The 25,755-nt window shown below is 44.0% G+C and overlaps 1 protein-coding gene across 2 annotated transcripts in view; it reads left to right on the top strand.

Moving 5' to 3' along the window:
* The first annotated feature begins 604 nt into the window (after positions 1-604).
* Positions 605-25,755, top strand: part of LOC116858938 (interleukin-36 gamma-like) — a 42,577-nt gene continuing 17,426 nt past the window's right edge. The window contains exons 1-3 of one of the 2 annotated variants that reach the window (XM_032843909.1): positions 605-1,427; positions 3,362-3,490; positions 5,159-5,221. In XM_032843909.1, the coding sequence (XP_032699800.1) occupies positions 1,304-1,427; positions 3,362-3,490; positions 5,159-5,221 (316 nt within the window). In that variant the 5' untranslated portion in view covers positions 605-1,303. The remainder of the gene's footprint in view (positions 1,428-3,361; positions 3,491-5,158; positions 5,222-25,755) is intronic. The other variant, XM_032843908.1, reaches the window with a different exon arrangement.

A 25,755-nucleotide genomic window follows, 5' to 3' on the forward strand; every position in this document is an offset into this window, starting at 1 on the left:
ATGCTCTGTCATGATTTTAATATGTACATTTACTCATATTTTTACATTTCTGCAATTGGGAGGCATATGATGGATTGTGGCATCGCGTGAGTCCTACCAGGTTGCACTAACATGTCAGAGGTTTTTTTGGTCATCAGTTGAATTTTGTGGATCATTGCTTTTTTTTTTTTTTTCTTCATTTTATTTATTTTTTTCAGCGTTCCAAGATTCATTGTTTATGCCCCACACCCAATGCTCCATGCAATACGTGCCCTTCTTAATACCCACCACCAGGCTCACCCAACCTCCCCACCCTCTCCCCTCCAAAACCCTCAGTTTGTGTCTCAGAGTCCACAGTCTCTCACGGTTCATCTCCCCCTCCGATTTCCCCCAACTCACACATCTTTCCTTCACCCAATGTCCTCCGTGTTATTCCTTATGCTCCACAAGTAAGTGAAACCATGTGATAATTGACTCTCTCTGCTTGACACTGCCTTTTACAGTGGCAGCTGGGAGGCCAGCAGCCAGCCCCGGATCAGCACAGGATTAGGGGAGCTAAGGAATGCAGTGGGCTAGCCTAGGCCTGGCATGCTGAGAGCATACATCGGACTGCTGTGGCGGCTGCCTGGCTCTTGTGCCATTGCTGTTGGCCCCGCTGCCATGATCTTACTTGGTCATGTGGATTTTCCTCTGAATGAACCAGCTGTTACTGGATTTGTGAAGCACAACCATACTTGTTAACTGACAAGAGCAAATGCAATACAAAATAATAAAAAAGCAAGTAAATTGCCAACAGGCTGTAGGGAGAAGCTGGCTCTGGTGGTCTTGAACAAGGAAGGTCCCTTGGGGATGTGTTGCATGTCACCACTGAAGAAGAGTGAACAGAGATGAGGTGGACAGGAGTGTCAGTGATGTCCTGGAGTGCTCCTTAAGGAGAGCGGAAAGAAGGATATTTTTCTCTGGATTGTGGGACCCCACCTGGCTGAACTCTGGGACTGGAGTAAAGAACCAGCAGGAGAACAGACTTGGCTGCACCTCCCAGGCTCAGTGTCTGGCCTATACCCTGTGTCTCCCCTTTCCTTCTATTCATGTGCCTTTCCTATACCTTCACTGTCGAACTGGACTGGCAGCCACACAGCCTGTTTCAAGTGCCTTGAAACGTGTTCAATGGATGTGGCACAGTTCTTGGCAGAGTGACACTACTCCCCAGGAATTTGTTTGTTCCCTCAGTGTGGAAAATGGCAGGCAATGGATGATGACGTAACACCTAATAACCCAAGACGCTATTTATTACTGGGTAAAGGAATGCTGCTGTTACGTTTGCATGCACACTCCCAAACTGATTCTTCAAAGTAAGGACCAGACCTGGCCCCTCCACATCAGAGATCCCAAAGGGAGAAGACAAGCCGAACTCCAGGAACCACAGCGCGTGCAGATCCCTGGCTCAGGTAAGGGGTACTGACTTGCGCTGAAGAGGCCAACTGACATAGATAGGGAAGCAGAGCAGGGTCTGGCCCTGCCTTGCTTTTTCCCCAGAAGCATGACTCCTGTGGATTTTCTGAATCTCTAAATATTGTCTCTGATTCCTGCCCAGACCGCCTGCTCTCAGCCCCAAGAGCAGCCTGTTGTCTGCCAGGAGCGCTTCTGCTGACAGGCAAAGCATTGCTGGAGGGCTAGGCAGACACTGAGCTTTGGAGACATGGAAACCCTGATAACGCTATCTCTGATTTCCAGATTCTAGAGAAGACTGATTTCAGAATCTAGAAAGTACTGGTGTTCAGAAAAGAGATTTTGGAAGTCTCTGTATTTTGAGTGTTCTTAGGTGAAAAGAGATCCGCCTCAGACGGCTGAATGCACTACTTCTCTAGGGAACTCTCCGGAAGCCACCTGCGTTTATTTTGATGCTGGTGGCAAATTCCATAGCAGCTCACAGGGACATCCCAAGTACCTCAGTCTGTAGGTATCATTCTGTCCTCCGTCAGAACCACCATTGTCTTCATGTATCTGGGTACCTACATTTATTTCTGCCACACGTTTCTTATTCTGATATCATGTGGCTGCGAAATTCTCTGCCTTCTCAGATGCCACCAATTCCCTGTGTCCCTTGATGTATCCCCAAACTGCAAAAGCAGTTGCACTTTGTAGGTTTGGGGGAGAACCAAATAACAAATAAGTGAAACTCAGATAGTGGCTATCCATGCCCTTAAAGATCTATCAGGTGTCTCTGCCTCCGAGAGCCACTCCCCTGTCTTTCATTGTCTTTGCTGCTGAGTCCTGGAGCCCTCTCATGTCATTTTTAATTTTTGCAAAAGCATCTAGTTCCCTTTGTCTCACTCCTAAGCCCTTCTCAGAGGATTGGGTTTCCACACAGACTGCCCACCTCTGCAAACTAAAAGTGGTGTGATCCTTGAGAATTCACTTACCTTCGGGTTTTTCATCTGTTAAATGGGAATAACAATTTTCCCTCACTTCCCTTACTCTGATGTCCTGAAATAATGTTGGGGAAAGTTCTTTGTGAACTGAGTGAGACGTGCCCTGCAGAATTGAGGGGTGTTTGGAAATCTCTCTCCTCTAAGCCCTCGTTGTGAAGAGCTCCTGTGTTATCTCTTCCCCAAGATATTAAGAGTTGAGCCTTCTGGGACCTTTGGAGGCTTAGTTTGCTAAGAGGCTTCAAAGAAACTGACTTTCTTTGCAAAGATTAGACTATAGCAGAGGGTCAGCAAACTTTTCCTGTAAATGTTGGGACAGTCAGTATTTTTGTGTGTTTGTGTGTGTGTTATGTTAGTCACCATACAGTACATCATTGGTTTTTGATGTAGTGTTCCATGATTCATTGTTTGAGTGTAACACCCAGTGTTCCATACAATCCGTGCCCTCCTTAATACCTATCTGGTAATGGGTATTAAGGACAGTCAGCATTTTATGCTTTGCTGACCAGATGATCTGTCTTTCAAATACTCATCTCGGCTGTTAAAGGCAGAAAGCAGCCATAAACAATGTATAAAAAAGGACATGGTTGTGTTCCAATAAAACTTTATTTAAAAAAATAGGCAGTGGGACAGATTTGACCTGTGGGCTGTAGTTTGATAGCCCCAGAACTAGAGCAATAATACACTTTGAACTCTTGATTACATTTTTATCAAATGTTGTCAAGATCCATAAAAATCATATCATGACCCACAGTTTGGAAACATTGCTTTGAAGGGCAAAAATCAAAGAAAGAGTGATAGAAGAAGCATGGTCAAGTCTTACAAAGACTTCCTGGACACAGCAAACATTTCTAAGCAGAGAACAAGGATGATGGATAATCAGCACTAGGGAAGTCCAGCAAGGTTTCCTGGGGTCAGAAGTGCCATAACTGATCTCCTTCTTGTCTACTCAGGTCCTGCCTTTCATCCCAGGCCCTTGCTGAGTCATTTCATTGTGTTAAAAATGTCATTTTTGAAGGACTTAGGTGTGAAAACGGAGTCTGAAGACCTGAGAAGAGATGAGCCCCAGTGCTGCTCAGAAGGTAAGATTTTTGCAAACATGCATACCAGGGCCAAAAATAACCCCTAAAGAAGGACCTTGCAAGTTTGCATGCAGATCTGTTCCTTCCTGTTGACTTGCATGGCAAATGACCTTTGAGAACTTCCCTGGTAAATGAATTAGATGAGAGAAATCCTTGAAGGGAAAATGAAGCTTTGCCATGGGTGCCTAGGTATATTAGGTAGTAGGTAAACAGATCACCTTCACCCACAGATCTGGGGCTTTGAAGTCCTGACCAACTGGATGGTTCTGGATCATCCAAATGCATTTCTGTCCTCCCAGCCTGCTCAAGCAGAGGTGAACGCCCTGCAGTGAAAGGGCTTGTCTGAGTCTGGGGTGGGAAAATGACACCAGCTTAGGGCTTCTGAGGGTCCCGCGGAGGAAGGCAGTTGGGTGTTGGCTCAAGGGGAATGAAAAGAAGAGGGTTTTAACTCAAATGACTGTCTAATGCATGGAGTGTGAATGGAGAGGCCTATAACATGACGGAAGCCCAACCCCTGAGCCTTCAACTCATATGTGACAGTGTTCCCAAACTAAAAATAGGACATTTGTCTGGCAAATGTGGATCTGCCAACAGACAGGTTTAGAACTATCCCTGCTCCTGGAACATGGGTCATGTGATGGCCACCGCACACATTCTGTCCCTTAGGCAGCAGGGAGAGCACACCAGGAAGGCATAAGCACTAGACATTGTAATTCCCCAACCCTGGGGAACTCCAAATGGTGACATTGAGGCCATGTCCTAATTCTGCCTCTTTGTAGGTGGCATGTGTAGAAAGGGAAGAGTCTTCTTCTGATTCCAACACAGTTCTTGAGCTCTGTCTGAACCTGGCCTGGGGCAGCTCCAACTTTCCCCATTCCTACTCACCAAGGTCCAGTCCTCCTGCTTCTTAGAAGCATAGGTGATCAGAGCTGGAGGGACAGACAGGGAAAACGAGGCTCAGAGGGGTGAGAGGTGGAATTGCCTCGATCAGCCATGTAGTTATCAAGACTGTGTAGAACCTTCATACCAGAGCACAAGTTTTGAGTGTTCTTCTTCCCTAGGTGCTATGTGCTCTCAATGTGCAAAGTTTGTTTGGATTATGGCCAGGGATTTCATGCAGGCAATTATCAAACTTAATGTTTTATCAGGTAGAAGCCTCCAGATAAGTCTCAGATTAATGTGGGCAATGTACACTATACCCCTGAATTAATGCAACACATGTATTTGTTGCAAGTAAGGAAGTTCTGCATTCAGAAACCAAGTTACCTCTATTTCATTTCCATTTCCACCATTTTTGACCAGTAAAGTTTTGTTTTATTTTGTTTTTTTAGAGAGAGAGAGAGAGACAGAGACAGAGACAGAGGTTGGAGGAAGGGCCAGTGGAAGAGGGAAAGAGAGAATCTTAGGCAGGTTTCATGGTCAGCGCAGAGCCTGACGTGGGTCTCCATCTCACAACCTTGAGTTCATGACCTGAGCTGAAATCAGGCTTAACTGACTAAGTCAGCCAGGGACCCCCAGGAAAGCTATTTTTTATGTCATTACTGTCTCTCTGCTTTAGTGTTTCTCAAAACATACAAAAAAGAAGTAAAACATTAAGTGGGCCCTGATGTTCCTAAATCCCTGGAAAATCTCAATTGTATGTGCTAACCTCACTGTCTCTGATTCCAGACTTCACCAGAAGCCTCTTGGAGCCAAACATGAACCTCCCCCCAATGAGTTCTCCCTATTCACGTAAGGCCCCTGGTTGAACTGATGAGGGTGGAGATTTGTGAGAGTGGGGATGAGGGTGATACCACTATGTTCTCTTTGGGGAGTCAGAGGATCAGAGATGGGGGGATACCTAAGGATACTGTGATGAGGCTAAGGCTTTTCCTTTGTGGAAGTGAATCTCAGGAGGGTCAGTAAGAAAGATGAACCCTGGGTGGGCCTCTGCCTTTCCAGAGAGGCGAGGTAACACATATCTGCCAAATGGCACAGGAGAAGAAAGGTTATGAACCTGGGAAACTTCCATGTCCTTCTTCTGACCTTTGCCATGCGGCTAGCTGGCAACGCTGACCTCCTCACATAATTTATGAAAAACAGAACTTGGCCAGCAGAGGGCGCACAGGAAGCTCACACAGTAGTGCCTTGGCAGCCCTCACAGATCTAGAAGTTTCTCACAGGTTACTAGATAATTTCCTGACGATCTTAAGAAAATTCAAGTGCAGCAAATGAGGGCACCTGCCCCAAGTGACACAGGTAGAAAGGCACTGTAACATCTGTCTGCCCAAGTCAGGTTTAAGGCTCCCTGTCACCACCCCTGCAAAGGCAGAGTCCAGAGACCTCAGCCTGAGTCCCATGTCTTCAGCAGGCTTCCTTCCTCCCTGGTAAACTGGCAGTTACACACTGGGGTGCTCTGTGAGGGAGGTCGTGTCAGGCACTATGGCTGCTGCCATTGCAGCTCCCACTGTTGTTTGGGAGTGGACTCCCTAGAGAAAATAATTACCAGCATGTGAAAGCCACTTACACCTCTGCTGTGGCTTTGGGAAGAAACTCTGAAGAACACATATGAGGTCAGGAATGATGTGATGTGAACTGATCCCACTAAGAGGATACCACGGGAGCCTCAGGGCACCATGATGGGAGGCCCAAGTCAGCGTGACAGGAGGGAAACCGAAGTAAAAGAAGGACAGATTCCAGAAATATTCAAGAGGCAAATGGCCCAATGCAGTGATGGAAATGCAACTTACAGAGCATGTGTAGGTGTCTCCCCAGACCAATCAGAATCTCAGGGCTCTGGGGCCCAGGCATCCATGGCCCTAAACTGTCACCCATCAGGGGATTTCCAGTGTATGGTGCTTCGCTCCTAGGTCCTTCCTGCCTTATTTCTCAACCCTGCCTTATTTCTCTTCCACTGGCCCAGCAGTGCAAGGAGCTGTCCTGCCCCAGGCATTGCTGATGCCATGTTGCCCCCATTGATAGGCTACAGGAAAGAGGGTTAAGAAGACTAAGAATAATATGTTCTGGGTCTTTTCTATGGCTCAGATACCTGGCTAAATGTTAGTCACTTGAGTAAGCATTTTGATCTTCCCAACACGTCTGCCAGATAGGTGCTATTATTAGCCCCTTTTCACAGATAAGAAGATTTAGAGAGATTTAGTAGCATTTCCTAGGTCCTAAATCAGTAAGTGATGGGACCTTGGATTACACCTATCTTTGAAAATGGATAACCCATGTTAAATTGCTTGTTCAGAGCAAGACACAAAATCTGGGTGGGAGAAATCTTCAGTGGGCTGTGATGTTTGAGGTCATAGGCAGGTGGAGGCTTGGGGCTGGGACTCTCACCTTGTAAAAGGGCAGTCTCAGGGAATTTAATCTGTAGCAAGAACAGGAGCACCCCAACCAGAGATTCATTTCACAGTTGGCCACTCCTGCTCCCATTCAAGATCCTGGTGCAGGGTGAGGCAGGTGAAGGCAAGAGCTAGGCTATCTTGGGGATAGAAGAAGACCTCTATCCATCTTGTACTCTGCTTGGCATTGAGTTACCTGTACAGAGATGACAGCTTTAGGAGTGGTATACTCTAAGCGTTTTGGATCCCAGTTACCCCAATCAATTAAACAAAACTGAGGATCTACATCTTTGAAATGTGGGCGTTATACATTATGAAACTTGCACAAAATTAGAAAATTCAGAAGGACTAAATAAAATAGAACCGACATTTAGTGGTTCCTTCCCACATTCCAGTGGACTGTCTGGTTCACCCAACCACCACGCTCCACCCCCGTCCCCACAGACACGCACCTAGCGATGTGCTGGCAAATGTTTGACAACCAGTTCTCAGGAAATGGGGGAGTGGGAGGGAGCTCTGATATGTAGCTCTTGCCAGTTTTCATGGTGTGATGATTCCCAGCATGGCTGACTTCAGACTGCCAACATGAAGTCATTGAGCATGGATTTGGGAAGAGATGCTAGCCGTTGGCTCTTGCAAGCTGATATAAGCTTATTCCAGCACACCACTGCAGCCACTTTTCAGATCTTCATTTTAGAGCAAGAACTGGTTGACAAACTGTAGCCTGTGGGCAAAAATCCAGCTCACAGTCTGTTTCGTGTAGTTTGCTAACATAGTCATGCTCATTGGTCATCTATGGCTGCCTTCAAACCATAACCATAGAGCATGTGGTTTCTTGATCTGCAAAGCCTAGAATATTTACAATACATCCCTTAACAGAAAGTTTGCCAACTCCTGCTGTAGAGGGTAGGAGACCAGAGACTATTGGCAGCCTCTAGACATTTACCCTTGAGTCAGTCTGGTACTTGAAGTACAATTTCCATTAGACGGCTGCAATGCATGATGGTCACAAAAGTCTACACTATTTTACTCCGCAAAAGTAACATTAGCTGTTTTAGTGGTTGTGTTTGTTTGTTTTTACTTAGCTTAGTTTGTCTTGGCAATTTTCAGTAGGAAAATGCATTCTAGATTCCACCTAACCAAGACACCCAGAGCTGTTGACAACTCCCCGTTACTTCCCCACAACCCTCTTGCAGAAGGAGGTTTGTCAGGGCAGCTCCACACAGGAGCTCAAGGAAGGATCAGAGTTCAGTTGGCCCAAGGCGGCAGGACAGGCTAGGTTCTCTTTGCGGAGTGTGCGGGAGAAACCGTTTGGGAGTCCCTCATGGTGATTTCTGGTGTTTGAGGTAATGGTCATAATGCATTGGGCGATTGTCACATCAATAATCAACATAATGCTGTGAGGAGGGCAGGGTGAGGATTATTATGCTCATTTCATAGATGAGTAAGTAGACTCCGAGACGAGTAACTTGACCAGTCACCCAGATTGTAAGTGGCAGACTTCCAGATGTTCTGACTCTAGTACAGAGCGATTTGCCCTGTCCCTGAGGGCTAAAAAGTGACTGTGCTTAGGAATCATCTGGGAAGGGACACCTGGGTGACTCAGTTGGCTGGATGTCGCGCCTTCAGCTCAGGTCTTGATCCCAGGGTCATGGGACTGAGTCCTGCATTGGGCTCCCTGCTCAGCGGGGAGCCTGCTTCTCCCTCTGCCTGCCACTCCCCCTGCTTGTGCTCTCTCTCTCTGACAAATCAATAAATAAAATACAATCTTTAAAAAAAAAGAAAATAGAATCACCTGGGAAGCTTCTGATGAATCTTGAGGGTATTGGGCTATGTGAAAAAAAGTCAGACAGAGAATGAGAAATACTGTATGTTATCTTTTTTTTATGTTGAAACTAAAAAAGCTAAACTCAGAGAGACAATGCAGACTGGTGGTTACCAGGGGCTGGGGGCAGGGGAAATGGGGAGATATTTGTCAAAGGATATAAACTTTCAGTTATAAGATTAACAAATTCTGGGGATCTGATGCACAGCATGGTGATTCTAGCTGATAATACTGTACTGTATACTTGGAAGTTGCTAAAAGAGTGTATTTTAAATGTTCTCACCCTACAAAATAATTATGTGATGGTATGGAGGCATTAGCTAGTGCTATGTGATAATCATCGTGGGGTATATAAATGCATCAAACCGATAGGTTGTATGCCTGAAGCTTATTTATATGTCAATCATATCTCAATAAAGCTGGAAAAAAAAATACAGATTCTCAGGGTTCACCCCTGAGATTCTGATCTAGACATTCTGAGATATAACTCAGGAATCTAGCTCCCTTGTTAAAAAGCCTTAAGTAATTCTGATTCAAGTATTTCTTTCTGATCCACATTTTGAGAAACACTGCTTCCTCCCATATATTTCATTAGAAAACAGTAATGTGCTTTTGTGATTGAGAACCATTTCTGAGTGAGTGGGTGCCAGCAGCCAACTGCACTAGCATTCAATCTGGCTGAAACATGCGACCCTAGGGATTGTCCCACTCCAGGGGACATGAGCCTGAACCATGGAGAAGATCCATTGCATGGCTCATCTGGTGACTGTGCACAGTTCCCAGCAGCAATGTGCCCAGCAGAAGACAGTGACTGAGAGATGCTTACTTGCACAGAGCTTGCATAGTGTGGGTTGGCTTGCTGAGCCCCCTGCTAGCTGACTCACTCATTACAGAAGGATTTGTGCCAGGCTCTGTGTTAGGTGACAAGGAGGAAAGGCTGAGCAGACTCAGATGCAGACTCTTTCCTCAAGTAGCTCATGGTCTGGTGGGGATATAGACATTAATCACACCAACAGCAAGTATAAATGGAGAAGTGGTGCCCAGTGCATGATGGGCGTGGGTTATAACCCAATCAGGAAATCAAAAGGGCTTATTTTTTTTTAAGATTTTATGTATTTATTTGACAGAGAGAAAAATCACAAGTAGGCAGAGAGGCAGGCAGAGAGAGAGGGGAAAGCAGGCTCCTTGCTGAGCAGAGAGCCCGATGTGGGGCATGATCCCAGGACCCTGAGACCATGACCTGAGCCGAAAGCAGAGGCTTAACCCACTAAGCCATGCAGGCACCCTTCAGAAGGGCTTCTTTGGGGAAGAGACACTTGAGCAAGATCACAAGAAAGAGTAGGTACTAGTTGGCTCAAGGTCTGTTTAGGTTCTGGACAAGGTTAGTCTAGGCTCTGCTGTCTGTCTGTGAGTGGTCATAATGAGTTTCCTTTATAGATATGAAAGAAAGCAAAGGTGGAGAAAAGGGAGAGACATGCACATTATGGAGCCACCTGCATCTCCTTATCCAGTAGGGACGGTTTACCACACCCCAAGCTGTGGTACCCTGATACACCATTGATATGCCTTTGGGCACCTCCTTTCTTATGGCAGCACAAAGGGAAGGGACAGTGCTGTAAAGGCCCAGGGAGCTCCTGCCACCCACCACTCTTCTACTCTATCTCCTGACATGCACAAAACCCATTTCCTGACCTGACAAGTAAAACAGGTGGTGCCGGAAGGGCAATGAATAAAAATGGGCCTTGGGCGCAGCCACTGCATGGGACAGCCTGTGCCTCTTCCTTGGAAATTTGGGAAGAGAAAACTGCTCTATTCTTTACATAACCCCAAAGCAGATCCTGGCCCCTGATCCACTTTCTGAAACTGTGGTCATAGCCCACATATTACCGAAGGCTGCAGAGGAGAGGAAAGGAAAGGTAAATTTCATAATGTTGGTGTGTGCTAATTACTTCCTGGCTCGGTCAGCAAAATCCTTCAAGAGAAGCATAGACTCAGACCAGCTCTCGCCAGATGGCAAGCAAAGATGGAGGGAAACACTGCTTTGCTAAGGAAGGTGCTGGTGTGCAGCCTGCAGTCTAAGTTCACTGCAAACCCCCCCCCCCCCCCTTTTTTTTTTTTTACCTCTGCAGGACTAGGAAAGCCAACTGCTTATGTATGGGCCATGGAAGCTGCAAAGTGGCAGGCTTACATAGTAGATAAGATTGGGGCCCTGCATCTTTATCAAGCATGGTCCTTCAAGAATAAATATATATTTATTGCAATGTATCAGACATGGTCTCTTCAGAGTTAGGTCCAGTCAATTTGCCAGCCGGTGTCAGACTAAGGATATTAATGTTCTCATCTGAACCTGTTCTGAATGACTTCAAGGCAGCATAATGAAGTTGAGGGACCCCTTACAACACACATCAAGGGCGAAATGCCACTGCCAAACAGGAACTGTCAGTTGCTAGATCTTCCAAAATGAGAGTAAATGCAAACAAAACACATTAAAATTAGTTAAGTACTTACATAATCATATAAAATGGAGAATGCTTGAAAACTTTGCAACCAAAAAGTAATTTTGATTATATATTCTTTTGGGGGTATAGTCAAAGTAAAAAGCAACTGAATTGTTAAATCTTGCTATTCATCCAATCACTTTAACTTTAGATATTCGTCATGTTGTTTGGGACTCTAGAGCAGCAGATGAATCAAATGAGTAAGCTAATTTTATAAATATCAAGATTTTCAATTAGAAAATAATTGTGTAGCTCACTGAATTATAAGAAAAAGGCGCAGTATTTCAGTGAACTGTTGGCTTTAGTCTTAAGAGGACACAAACAGGGCTTGCCTTTATTATTATTATTTTTAAAAATTTTATTTACTTATTTGACAGAGAGAGAGATCACAAGTAGGCAGAGAGGCAGGCAGAGGGAGAGGGAGAAGCGGGCTCCTTGCTGAGCAGAGCGCGATCCCAGGACCCTGAGATCTTGCCTAAGGCAGAGGCTTTAACCCGTGAGCCACCCAGCCAACCCCTTTTTTTAAATTATTAACATATCGTGTATTATTTGCCCCAGGGGTACAGGTCTGTGAATCATCAAGCTTACACATTTCACAGCACTCACCATAGCACATACCTTCCCCAATGTCCATAACCCAGCCAACCTATCCCTACACACCACCTCCCCAAACCCGGGGTCGCCTTTCTAAAGGGTACAAGGGTAAAGACCAACAACAGAACAAAAGGAGGCACCAACGTCCAGACCCCACATTTTTACTAGGCTTTCCCAGTACAGATGACAATTTCTGAGTGGGTGAGGATCCCCTAGACTTTAAGCGTTGAATCTGTTATTATGCAACCTAGAAATAAAACTGATACTCACCTCCAACATCCCTTGCTCCTAAATTTGTACCTGACTCCTGGTCCCTATTCTTATTGCCTGCCTGGCTACCACCCACACAGCACTTTAGTATCAGGAACTTGCTTTGCTTTGGACCTAAACCCAGATACTTCATGAGGCCCTTCTCTCTGCCTTCAGGCTTCCTAGAAGAAGCAGCTTCTCCTGATTTTTTGTTACTGGTTCCTCCCACCTGTTCACAGCTGTTGCCCCCTCCTCCTCTGCTGGGGACTCATGGACAGGGATTTGCTGTACCTCTTGGACCCCAGACCCCACTGAACCTCTCTCAGTGTACCCACAGCTGGATCAGTGTCCCCAGAATTCACCATCCACACACATCCCTTACTATAGAGCTTTTGCATCCTCCTCCTGGAGGCACAATAACCAGTATAGCCTGGCTGTATCTTGAGAAACAGAAGCACCCGGGTGAGGTTGGGCATGTTTAGGAAAGCAACAAACCCACAGGCCCTGAGATCATCACTTCCCAGAAATTTATTTCCCTAGAACCTTGTAATTAACCACACTCTACCTTTTTAAAAAAATATTTTATTTGAGAGAGAGAGAGAGAGAGAGCGCACAAGCAGAGGGAGCAGCAGAGGGAGAGGGGAAAGCAGAGGGAGAGGGAGAAGCAGGTTCCCTCAGAGCAGGGATCCCAATGCAGGGCTTGATCCCAGGATACTGGGATCATGACCTGAGCTCAAGGCAGACACTAAACTGACTGAGCCCTCAGGCTCCCCCACACGCTATTTCTTATAGCCCAAATAACATACACTTTAAAGGGACAGAGGACACTGAAAACAAAGCCCATATGCTTGTAGGGTGAAGACAGCATGGTACAGGGAGAAGATAGGTTCTTATTTGCTATTCTTTATTGAAATACACAAATGTTGGGCACCCAGGTGGCTCAGTTGGTTAAGCGTCTGCCTTCAGCTCATGTCATGATCCCAGGGTCCTGAGACAGAGCCCCGCATCTCATTGGGATTGCTAGGAGCCTGCTTCTCTCTCTCCATCTGCTGGGTTCCCCCTGCTTGTGCTCTCTCCCCACCCCTCTCAAATAAATAAATAAATAAATAAATAAATAAATAAATAAATATTTTTAAAAAGCAAAAAGAAACACACAAATGTTGATACAAAATGAATAAACCTTTTCGAATCTCAAAAAGAAAGAAAGAATTTTATTTGAGCCCAAGATAGATGCCCGGGAAACATGCTCTTCACAGGGAAGAAAGTGCTCCAGGGAAAGAACAGTTCTTATGGTTATGTATCTTTTTACAACTTGTAAGTGCTCAAAAGACAATAGATTATGATTTAAGCAGGAATCACAGATTTTAATGTCAAGGAATGCAGGGAGTAGGAGCATTGATTGAGATCTTAAGGACAAGATGGTTTCCTTCAGGCTACCCATTCACAAAGGTATACAGTGTGTGCTCGGTGAGCCATAAATCAGGCTTTTTGTTTAAACAAAGTTTATGTACGATCATACAGAAAGAAATCTAAAATGGCTTTTAGAGAAGACCTCATCATGAAGACCACTCAGATAAGAACAAACAGGAGCTATTTATTCAGAGTTTGCTCTAGCAAAGGAGTCAGCCACCATCACTTGCATTTGGCAGTGACTCAAAGACAGGCAGAGGAGTGGGTAAGCTGATGGTGAAGAAGGGGTAGGGCTTCAAGTGTGACTGACTAGGGTTGGTGTGGGAAGCTGGAGGTGGGTCATCCTGTAAGCTTGGTTTGAAGGGCATAGTTGGCTTTCTCTGGTTGGTCCTGAGTTGGAAGTGGAGACAAAAATAGAAAAGTTGGCAGTCATTGAACATGTCCTGATTCCGGGCCAATTGCTGTAGAGCTGAGGGTTAGAGTTCTGTTGTCAAAGAGGGTCTGTCCACTCCCATTTGCATATTGTCTCCTAATGTATTGAGATTCACACTGGTATTTTGAAATCTGAATTGAAAATTTTTTTCTTTTCCTTGATCTTTCCTTACTCCCATAGTTTTTCTGTGTATTTAGAGGTATAGAGGAAGTACCTGGAATTTGCAGCTGACTCCAAAGTGAAATGGGAACCAACCTATTCCTTGAGGGAGGTGAATGGATCCTCATTGTGCAGTGAGTTCGGTTCTTTGATGTTCTTTTTTGGAAATGCAAAAGAGAATTTATCAGGTAATCGGGCTACTTTGTGGAGGAAAGAAGGAAAGATCAGGCAGTCTTTGCCGAAGTTTGGGTTTTCAGCCTTAGCATTCAGGCTTCCCATTTCCCTGAACTGGGAGGACAGGGAACATTTCTTTTCTTTTTTTTTTTTTTTTTTTAAGATTTTATTTATTTATTTGTCAGAGTGAGAGAGCGCACAAGCACAAGCAAGGGGAGAGGCAGACAGAGGGGGAAGCAGGCTCTCCACTGACCAGGGAGCCTGATGTGGGGCTCCATCCCAGGACCCTGGGACTAAGACCCGAGTTGAAGGCAGACGCTTAGCCGACTATGCCACCCAGGCATCAGGACAGGGAACATTTCTTTCCCAATCTCTTACTTTCAGTTGCCGTGAGAGATGTTTTGGCTCTTTGACTCTATCATAGGAGGGACAGAGTTCTCCTTTAGAGACAGCCAAAAAGTAAGATTTTTCTTGATATTAGCTTTTCTGTAGTGTGAGGTTGATACAGAAAAGGTGTCTGGAAAAAGTCAGAAAACAGGGTCAGCTCTTGTAGTGAAGAATGATCTTTTTTTCTTTTGACATTTCTGGTACAACACCCTCTTTCATCATCAAATTCTCATAAGTGAGTTGGCCTAGGAGCCGAGAACATCTCGATTCTTGGAATTTCCCTCTCCCTGTGCCTCTAGCTCCATCTCCCTTCCAGCCCTTCCAGATAAACTTCTTTTAGATCCAGGACCTCCTTGCGCCCATCTCCTTTCACTGTTACCCACTACCACCTGTTCTTTGAGGCTGCTCCCCAAGAGGCAGCCCTTTGCCCATTCTAGAGAAAAGAGGGGCTGAAGTCCCCATAGGGAGAGGGGCTTTTATACAGGCTGGATGGGAAGTGAGAGAACGAGAACCATAAATTCATAAATAAATCATTTATAAATTCATAAATCATAAATCATAAATAAAGCAAGGTGGAGAGTCACCTGGGGTTGTGGTGCTTTTGTCTGGGATTGCTTTGAGAACCCTGCCTTCTAGAACCAGAACTTGCTGGGTTTTGGGTCTTGAACAGTGTATGTATCTAAGGTTATGGATTGGTTTTTACTCCTGAAAAATGGTACCAGAGATTATGAACAATGAACATGCCTCAGTTTACCAGCCTTGGGTCCCTACTTTGCCCACTGAACTCAGGCAATATGTGCTCCTCTCATTAGTTTTTCACCCCAACCCATTAATCCATTCATAGAAGAACTTTGGTAATTAGCCACACCACTCCGGAATCAGACCGAGTTGGGGCCAAAACCCTGTCAGTCATTTACAGTCTGAACAAGTTACTAAGCTTCACCAATTTCATTTTGTTCATCAGTAAAATGAGGATAATGAAAACTAGCTTACATAGGATTGATGTGAGGTGTAAGGGGATTCAACGAAAGTTAATTATTAGTAGTAGTATTGATAACATCCAATGGAAGTTCAACATTATTATTAGTAGTAGTTGTGTTGATAATATCCAATGGAAGTTCGTTGTTATTATTATTATTAGTAGTAGTAGTAGTAGCAGTGGTAGTAGTATTGATAACACTTTCTTCTGTACCCCCTTACTGGTGGGCCCATGACATCAGCAACGCCCGGGTGGCACAGATCTCTGATGTATTGGGCACCAGCTGGGCTGATAGTGAGGACAGTGAGAGGGTGAAGATGACAGGGTGAGGCAGGAAGCACCCAGAAGCAGCAGCGTTGAGTCAGAAGGGGACGGAGATGGCAGGAGTCTTAAGAAGAATGTGGAGGGGTTGTACTTGCCCTTGTGGAGCCTGTCTGAGTGGTCAGGGCCAGCTACATCAGTGGCCAGGGATCTGGATGACTATGGGCAGGGGTGGGGTGGGGTGTAGGGATTCAGTTGATCAGCCCTGCTTATGGGGGATGGGGGTATGGGACAGTTCTAGACAGGGAACTTGTCCCTATGCCATCTCTGATAGGGATGACCAAACATTTATGACTGAATTCAGGCTTTGGATGGGGTAGGATATGAGCCCACATACAGGACTGATGACTGAGTCTAGTAGAACAACAGATATAAAATGTGATTGTTGTGATAGATTAACATTTATACTATATAACTATGTACAAACATAAACAAACACAACAGTCTTGTTTCTGACTCCATAAACATGATACCTTTAGCAGGGAATCTACGGTTTGTACCCTCTTCTGTGTTACCCACTGATCTTAGGATCACCTGGGGAAATTTAAAATTATAGATTTGGGTCCTATGCCCAGTGACTGACTTAACTGATGTGGGGTAGTACCCAGACATTGGTATTTTTTGAAAGCACCCAAGTGATTTTAATGTATGGCCAGGGTGAAGAGTCATTGTGCTATAGAGTTGGGCTCCTAATTGGAAACAGTTTGCACCATGAAGCGATACAGTTTCTGATAACAGTTAAGCTCCCTGCCTAGATTTTCTGATACAAGATGAGTCATGTTTACAGGTTTGTATCAGGAGAAGAGCTACTTTCTTGTTCTTGTGTTTTTTCTTCTACCCTTCTAACTCCAGAGTCCTTTGGAAATCCCATTGGGTGATGAATCTAGAAATTTAATCTCTTAGCTACTGTAGAGAGTTAAGTGTTGGCATTTGTGCCAGATCTGGTTGGGACTGGTAGGAAAACAGTACCCAGAAATCCTTTTCTATCTCATCAACTTCAGCCCCCATTGGTCAGATAGAATCCTTGCTACAAGGTTTTCTTACCTTTCTAGGACATTTGGAGGTCACATTTATCCCAATTGTTAGTTTAGAACCATGGTTCCCAAAGTGTGAGCCAAGGGGCCCCGGGTGCCTCACCATACTCACAGAGGTGCCATGGGTTATTTTAATTTTTACGGAAAACACAGACATCTGTCAGATCCATAAAAACCACTATCATTAAGTTGTTTCAAACTGACTACTTAATAAACAGACCTGACAGGGACTCCTGTCTTAGAGGCTCTGTGAAAAAATTCCTGAGACACTAAGGGCACAGTGAGTTGAGAAAGTTTGGGAACCTGTGACTTACAAGTTGAAGGTGACGTGTCTTGGGTAGAGTACTGCCTTGGGACTGGTATATCCTTTTGACAGTGCACTTAGTTGTGGGATGAAATCACGTCGAGTGGGACTGAGATGTGCTAGGAGACCCTACTATATCTATCTGCCTGATAAAGAAGGAACACTCTGGGGGTACTTGGGTGGCACAGCTGGCTAAGTGTCCCACTCTTGGTTTCAGCTCAGGTCATGATCTCAGGGTCCTGAGGTCAAGCCCCACCTGGGGCTCCACCTAGAGTGGAGTCTGCTTGAGATTCTTTCTCCCTCTCCCTCTGCCCTTCCCCACCGTGCAGTTCCCCTACCCCAAATAAATAAACAAACAAATAAATAAATAAATTGTAAACAAAATGAAACAAAACAAAAACAAAGGAAGGAACACTCTGATGCTTCCATAAGCAGCCAGGGAAGGATAGGGATGGGGTCTGAGAATAGAGAGAAGCTGAAGGAAATGCAAGGAAAGGAAGGCCTGGGAGGTGGGACTAGAAGAGTAAGGTGGTCTCTGAGAAGTTCTGAGAGCAGCATCACTGACCAGTGTGAACCACGAAGGGCATAAATTGTTTGCTGGTCCATCATCATCCCCCATATCTGCAGGTTCCTTGGTAGTCACGATACAATCTGGGGATTGGCAGCGTCATTTGAGAGCTTGTGAGAAATGAATCTGGGACCCCATGCCAGACCCAGAACCAGACTCTTCATTATAACAAGATCCCTAGATGACCCTTTTGCACAGGTATTGAGGAGTGTGTGCTAGCTGAGAGATTCTCATGCACTGCTGACATTGAAACATCCAAGGGAGTTAAAAAAAATACTGAAACTCTTATGTAATTGATCTAGGGAGTAGATTTGGCATCAGGATATTTAAAAGCCTTCTAGGTGTTTCTAAAGCCAAGTTTGAGAACAACTGGCTGGTAACAACTGCTTTGTAAGATTAGTGTTTTGTTTTGTTTTGTTTTGTTTTTGGTAGGGTTAGGGTTTGTGGGGGAAACCAAAGTTCTGTGTCAGTTTGGGACGAACATAGGAAAAAACTGAAATGTGTGAGCCATGAGAGAGATCAACAGATATAAGAAATCAGGGACTACAAGAGGTATTCCTGAAGCATTAGGGGATAGGTTATATGGGAAATTGAGTTTCTACTATATGTTGGATAGGGGATTAAGCAAATTCCTACTTAAACATTGCAAAAATGATGACTCCAATAGCCTGGAGGGGTTAGAGACATGTAGGTGACTGATATCCGATTACAGACAGAATTGGCTCATGAGGGGGCACCTGGGTGGCTTAGTCAGTTAGGCATCTGCCTTTGGCTCAGGTCATGATCTCAGGGTCCTGGGATCAAGACCCATGTCAGGCTTTCTTCTCAGCGGGGAGACTGCTTCTCCCTCTCTCCACTCATTCTTTCTCTCTGCCCATCTCTCTCCCTCAAATAAATAAATAAAATCTTAAAAATTAAAAAAAAAGGAATTGGCTCACAAAGCTAATAAAATTCACAATAGAACTTCAGAGGGTATCCACTCAGGTTATCCATAGAGCCACCTTAAAAAAATGCTATATTCAGCCTTCTGGGATCTGTATCCGTCAAGCAAAGAAGGCTCAAGAGAGGGGGTTCCAAAAGCACCTTCCTAAAAATTCTCTATTTGCCTGCAAAATTAGTCAGTCCAGACCCTGGACTAGAGGGAATGAGTGACATATCAGTGGTAGCCTACCACAGCATACCAAGGTTTGTATTTTCTTAAGCTTTATTCTCTTCTTCCCCCCAGATCACTGAAAACACATTGATTTCTAGGAAAATCCCTCCTGGGAGAAAATGGCTGTTCTTGTACCTTGGAGCAGGTTGCTCAGAGTAGGTCTTAGGGATAGAATTTGGAAAAGTTAGAAAAGCCTTAGGGAGGAGGTCCTCCTAGTGAGACAACAGCCAGGACAAGCCAGTGAGTGCTATTCCATCTCCCCATCCATGGAGGTCCACTGCCAAGGAAGTCAGTTTTAGGTTGGGCCAGAGGGTTGAGAAGGCCAAAGTCTATGGTGTCCACAGCCCAGGAGGGTGTTCTGCAACTGGGGGTGAGAACCACATACGTGGGCTAGGGATGTTCCATGCATGCAGCTCTGAATGGATGTCTGGAGTTATGTTGTGTCTTTTTTTTTTTTAATATTTTATTTATTTATTTATTTGAGAGATAGCAGAGTGGAAGAGAGAGGACAAGGAGAGGGGAGAGGCAGAGGGAGAGGGAGAAGAAGGGTCCCCACTGAGCAGGGTACCTGATGCAAGGCTCGATCCCAGGACCCTGGGGTCATGACCTGAGTTGAAGCCAGCTGCTTAATCCACTGAGCCACCCAGGTGCCCCATATGTTGTGTCTTATATAACACTGAGACTATAGCCTCATTGGAAAAAAAAATGGGAGTGGATTGGTGTGAAACAATGAAAACAACAGTTTGTTAATAACTCATTGATAGGGCAGAATAAATACATGCAAATTCTTTGACATTCTTCTTGACAACCTCCTCTCGATTCTGGCTGGGCTTTGTGATTGCTTAACCAGTATTTAACAGAATACAGTAGAATTGTGCCATTTCCAGACAGGTCCAGATCTTAAGGACTGGCAACTTAAAAAAAAATTGAGATATAATTGCCGTATAACATTGTGGAAATATACAATGTATTGGTTTGATACATGTGTATATTGTAATATGACTACTACGGTATTTGACTTACGTATCTTTCTCATATCACACACTTATAATTTCTTTTTTTGTGTTGGATCTGGTCTGTTAGCAACTTTAAAGTTTATAATATAGTGTTGTTGATTATAATCACTATGTTGTACATTAGATCTCTAGAATTTATCCATTATTTGCAAATTTGTACCCTTAAATAACATCTCCTCTGTTCCCTCACCCCCGGCCCCTGGTAAGCATTCTACTCTCTGTTTTTGCAAGTTCAGTTTTTTAGATTCTGCATATAAGAGATATCATCCAGTATTTGTCTTTCTCTGACTTAGCATAATGCCCTCAATGTCCACCCATATTGTTGGAAATGGCAGGTTTTCCTTCTTTCCCATGGCCGAGTAATATTCATGTATATGTATCTCCTTAATTCATGCATCTATTGACAGATACTAAGGTTGTTTCCATACATTGGCTATTGTGAATAATGCTGCAATGAACATGGGTGTGCAGATCTCTCTTCAAGATACTGATTTCAGTACCCAGGAGTGGGATTCTGGATCATATGGTAATTCCATTTTTAGTTTTTGAGGAACCTCCATACTGTTTTCCATATGGCTGTGCCATTTTACTTTCCCAGCAGCAGTGTAAAAGAGTTTCCTTTTCTCCACCTTCACACCAACATTTGTTATCTCTTGTCTTTTTGATAAAAGTGGACTGGTGGCTTTTATGTCCTGTCTCCTGAAATATGTATTCTTGCACACCAGTCGTCACATTGTGAGTTCTAAGCAGCCTTGTGGAAAGCCTTTCCATGTGGAAAGGAATTAGGGCCCCACTGACAGTCTGGACAGCCGAGTTCCTAGCTGACAGCCAGCACCAACATGGCAGCCAAGTGAGTGGCCTCCTGGCAATGCATCCTGCAGCCATGTGAAACAGAGTCAGGCATTGCAGCTGAGCCCTGCCCACATTGTAGGATTCTGAGTAAAATAAGCCACTAAGTTTTGGAGTGATTTGTGAAGCAGTAATAGATCACTGGAACTGAATTTAGGACCAGCAGTGAGGTGCTCCAGTGACTAAAGCATACAATGTGTGCCATTGCTTTGCGTTTGGTGACAGGTGGAAGTTGGAAGGCTCTGGGGAGCCTGTTAGTGAGGGCCAGGACAATGAGGAAAGTGCTACTGACTAAAATGACGTGTGTTTTGTAGGGGTGAGAAGTTTAGAAAAAGTGTTGCCTGAAGTAATGTGGCAAACTGGGAGTCTCCAGAGGAATTTAGGGCATGCCTCGTACGTCCTTGAAAAAACTAGAAGCCTCACAGGTGACACAAGGTAGAGCGGGCTGTCTTGAAAAGGGACGTAGGTGTGTTTCTTTCCCTAATGGAATTGATTATACATTGAGAATGCAAAACTTTTTTTTTTTGTAAGATTTTATTTATTTGACTGAGAGAGAGATCACAAGTAGGCAGAGAGACAGGCAGAGAGAGGGAGAAGCAGGCTCCCTGCTGAACAGAGAGCCCGATGTGGGGCTCAATCCCAGGACCCTGAGACCATGACCTGAGCCGAAGGCAGAGGCTTAACCCACTGAGCCACCCAGGCGCCCCTTGAATGCAAAACATTTTTAAAGGCATTGTAGTAGGTTGGACTGAAAGGGACAGAGAAGTGAAAAATAAAGAGAGACCTTAATATATAAAATAATATATAACTATATATAACATATATAAAAATATATATAACATAAAATATTATATAAGCATATTTATATAGGAAATATTAATTATTATATAAGTGTAAAATACATTGTCTATAAAAATATATTTTAGTATATACAATGTATAATATACAAAATAATAAAATATATAATATAATTATATATGGTATATAATATGATATGATATAAAATATAAGTATATTTTAATATATAAAGAGACACATTAAATATTATTTATATTTATAGATATTATATATCACTTATATATAATATATTAACATATATTTATGTGTGATTCAAATATATATTATATTATTACTATATATAATATTACTATATATAACAATATATATTACATATATACAAAAAAAATGATGGCCCCAGAGATGTGTACATCCTAACCCCAGAACTTGTGAATATGTTACCTTACATGACAGGAGGGCCTTGTAGATGTGATTTGGTTAAGGATCTTGAGGTCAGGTGATGATTCTGGATTACCCAGGTGGGCCCAGGTAATCATAAGGGTCTTTCTAAGTAGAAGAGGACGTCAGGAGGGTCAGAGTCAGAGTGATGCAGTGTTTAAAAAGGATTCAGCTAGCCATTGCTGTCTTTGAAGATGGAGGGGAGACGCCTCCTAGAAGCTGGAAAAGGCAAGGAAACAATTCTCCCCTAGAGCCTCCAGAAAGAGCCTGCCGACATCTTGATTTTGGCCCAGTGAGACCCCTTTCCAACCTCTGACTTCTGGAACTGGAGGACTACGTTTGAACTGTTTGCTTTATGAAGTTTGTATAATTTTTTTTTGACAGTAGTGCTAGAAAATGAACAGAGACTTCCAGTTTTCCATGGGCCGGAAGCATGCTGAGAGAAGTTCCCTGCGGCAGATAGGGGCTGCAGGCTACTTGCTGTGGAAAAGGAAGGGTGGCTCCAAAGCAGCCTCGCAGGGTGGGGCTGATGGCTCAGGGTGGAGCCTGCTCTCGGTGAGCCAGCCATGCCCCTAATCAAGGAGTTGGCCATGTGGTCCCAGCTGGTCGTTCAAACTGCTGTGAACCAGGGACTGCTGTGTATGTCTGGAGTCCCTCCTGAACAGGAAAATGTCTTGCGGTTGCTCTCTACCTGTTCACCACCGCAGGTTTGGTACGTGTGGGCAGATCACTTCTCTCTTTGGTTCACAGGTCTTCAGATCGGGAGAAACTTCATCCAGTAAGCCCTATCTATACCTGGACCTTAGACTAGGAATGGGAAACTTCTTCTGTAAAGGACCAGATGGGACATCTTTTTTGTTTAACAGGCCATCTAGTCTCCGTCCTGACTACCCAACGGTGCCATTGGAGCACAAGGGGAGTCTTCACAGTGTGAAAATGTGTAGGCAGACCAGATCTGGCCTGTAGGCTGTAGTTTACCTGATTGAGCTGCTGAGGTCCTGGACATCAAGCTGATGCCTTAACTGGATGAGACTTTGGGAGCCCTTGGGTGGGCGTAAGTGTATTTTGCATAAGGGAGGACTAGAAATAAGGCAGACTATGACAGATGAAAAATAAAGGCAAATTCTTTGATATTTTTCTCATTGAGCGATGGCATTTATGTGCAACCCTCTTGAATCAGTGCAGGTTCTGCGATAGATCAAGAGAATTATGACAGAAATGAAGTGTTGCCAGTTTCTGGGTCCAGGCTTGAAAGATTAGCAGACTATTCTTCTGCTCGTTGGGAGGCTGGGATACTTGTTCTTGAATACAGGGACCACTCTGTAAGGAGGCCTAAGCAGCCACAGTGTGGGTTCTGTGAGCATTTGTGGCTCTGAACAACTGACTTAGGAACAGACCTGTGGGACACAGTCTGTTCCTAACTCTGGCTCTATGTGCACCTTTTAGCTGGGCCCAATGAGTAGTTGCAGTTCTGGGCCATGAGGCACAGAGGTGGTGCCAGGAACAGGACTGGGGACACAGGAGGTCCTTGCTGAGTGATTCTCATGATACACTTCCACAGAGCTGTGTGCCCCCCCCCCACTGGCCCCACAAAGTCTTTCTTTAATTTATTAGTTAATTCACATAGCAACAACAGAAATAGAATGCAAAGTATTTTTGAAGGAATTGTAGAGGAAGCGCTTGTGGGGTCCAAGCATGATTAGGGGCAGGATGGGCCAAAAGGACTAATTGCTGCGAGTCCCAAGCTCGTTTCCCTCTGTGGGGCTAGGCGCTGGAGAAGACCAGAAGGCCCTTGTGTCCTCCAGAGCCAACTGCCAATGATCTGTTTTCTCCTAGCTGTAATGCTAGGACAATGCCTCATCAACTGTGGGCTGAGAAGCATAGCAAGGCATAAAAATGAGTTGGAAAAAAAAAAAAAAGGAATAGGACATATATCGGAATCCATTAAACATAGTGAGAGGGAATAATATATTATGAAATGTCTATTCTACCTTTAGCTCGCACATTCTTATTAAAACTTTCTTTTCTTTTTTTTACTATTCAGCAGGAATATTCTGCTTCTATGTTTTAAGGAGCTGAAAATGGATTGGATGAGAGCAGTTGGGTTTTTTAAGACACATCGATGTTTTAGCATCATGTCGTGTGGAATTCAGATGTCCTGGCAAGATTTTACACCCTAGATCTTCCCTGTGAATTCGATAATCGCCCAAAGTAACTGAATCTCTGTGCTTTCAGAAAGAACTTGACATAAAGCCATGACACCTTTCTATTTCTGCAGCCCCATTACCAGGACACAACCCCCTGCAGTGTTTTTAGAATATCTTATTTATTTTTAAAGCATTTATTGGCTCGTGAATATTCATCTCCAGTAGCTTGTCTTGTAGAATTTCTCTTTAGGGATCTCAACTGCCGTAGTAACTGGGCATAGTTACTTATACATTTTTACCAATCTGAAATGAAAATTTTAACTTAATATTCTATTAATAGTTATTATTTGAGAGTGGAACCTTTTCTTTTTGCTCCCTCAGTCTCAAACAGTATAACACTTTCACACAGGCTAAGTAAGGGACTGATTCTGCCACTGTGTGAGGCATTTGCCTTTAACAGTTAACTGCATCCTTCTGTGACTAACCCCTGTTGTAACCAAGCTCACAAAATCATTGTTTCTTGTTTTGCATTTGTAGACACTCTGGGAATCTCCATTCACCTTACAAGGTGTCCTCACGGTTTGTTTCCTGCTCCTGGTGATAACTCTTCCATGCAAACAAGACATTTAAACAAAGGAAGAGAATTATTTGGAGCATGAATCAAATTTAAGATAATTGTTATTATGTCGGCTACAAAACAAGACACCAGTACCAAAATGGAGTCATTCATGCTAAGCCCCATGTCGAGGAACTGAGGCTCAATTACAGTTTCAGCTGGCCGTGAAATGGAATCTGGAAACCAGAGGTTTAAAAAAGGGCAGGTCATTCAGGAGTCACCTGAATGGAGTTACCTAGCTAGATTACTAGCTAGGATTACCTAGCTAGTAGCTAGGTAATCTACTTGAGACACCTCTGCCATCACCTAAGGGGAAATAACCTTTCAATAAGCAATAATCAACCTGATTTTTTGCCAAGTAGAACTTTCTTATTTCCTCTCCCTTCTGCCTACTAAAGTCTTTCATTCTGCACAGCTCCTCAGAGCTCCTTTCTATCTGCTAGATTGGATGCTGCTTGATTGAAATTTATTTCTGCTCAAATTCTTAAAATTTTTTTAAAAAGATTTTCTTTCTTTCCTTCCTTCCTTCCTTCCTTCCTTCCTTCCTTCCTTCCTTATTTATCAGAGAGCAAGAGAGAGCATAGGCAGGGGGAGAGGCAGAGTGGCAGGCAGAGGCAGAGAGAAGCAGCAGGCTGCCCACTGAGCAAGGAGCCCGGTGCGGGACTCGATCCCAAGACCCTGGTATCCTGACCTGAGTCGAAGGCAAGGGGCTCAAATGACTGAGCCATCCAGGCATCCCAATTCTTAAAATTTTAACATGTTGATGATAGAGTTTTGTCCTCGCAGCTGTGAATACCTTGTGAATTAGATACCTTTCTAGTTTTATTTGAATTCTATACACCCTGTTCCCCATAAAGCAAACAACTTATGAAAACCAAATATTTCATCTTAAGGAGGCCATAGGCCTTTATGACTTTACACAGTCAAATTTTCATAATTTTTTATATTACCTACATTTTAAAGAATGTTTCAAAATTCCAAAAA

Source organism: Lontra canadensis, unplaced genomic scaffold (assembly GCF_010015895.1).
Source record: "Lontra canadensis isolate GAN:19392208 unplaced genomic scaffold, GSC_riverotter_1.0 scaffold144, whole genome shotgun sequence".
In the NCBI taxonomy this organism is placed as follows: Eukaryota; Metazoa; Chordata; class Mammalia; order Carnivora; family Mustelidae; genus Lontra; species Lontra canadensis.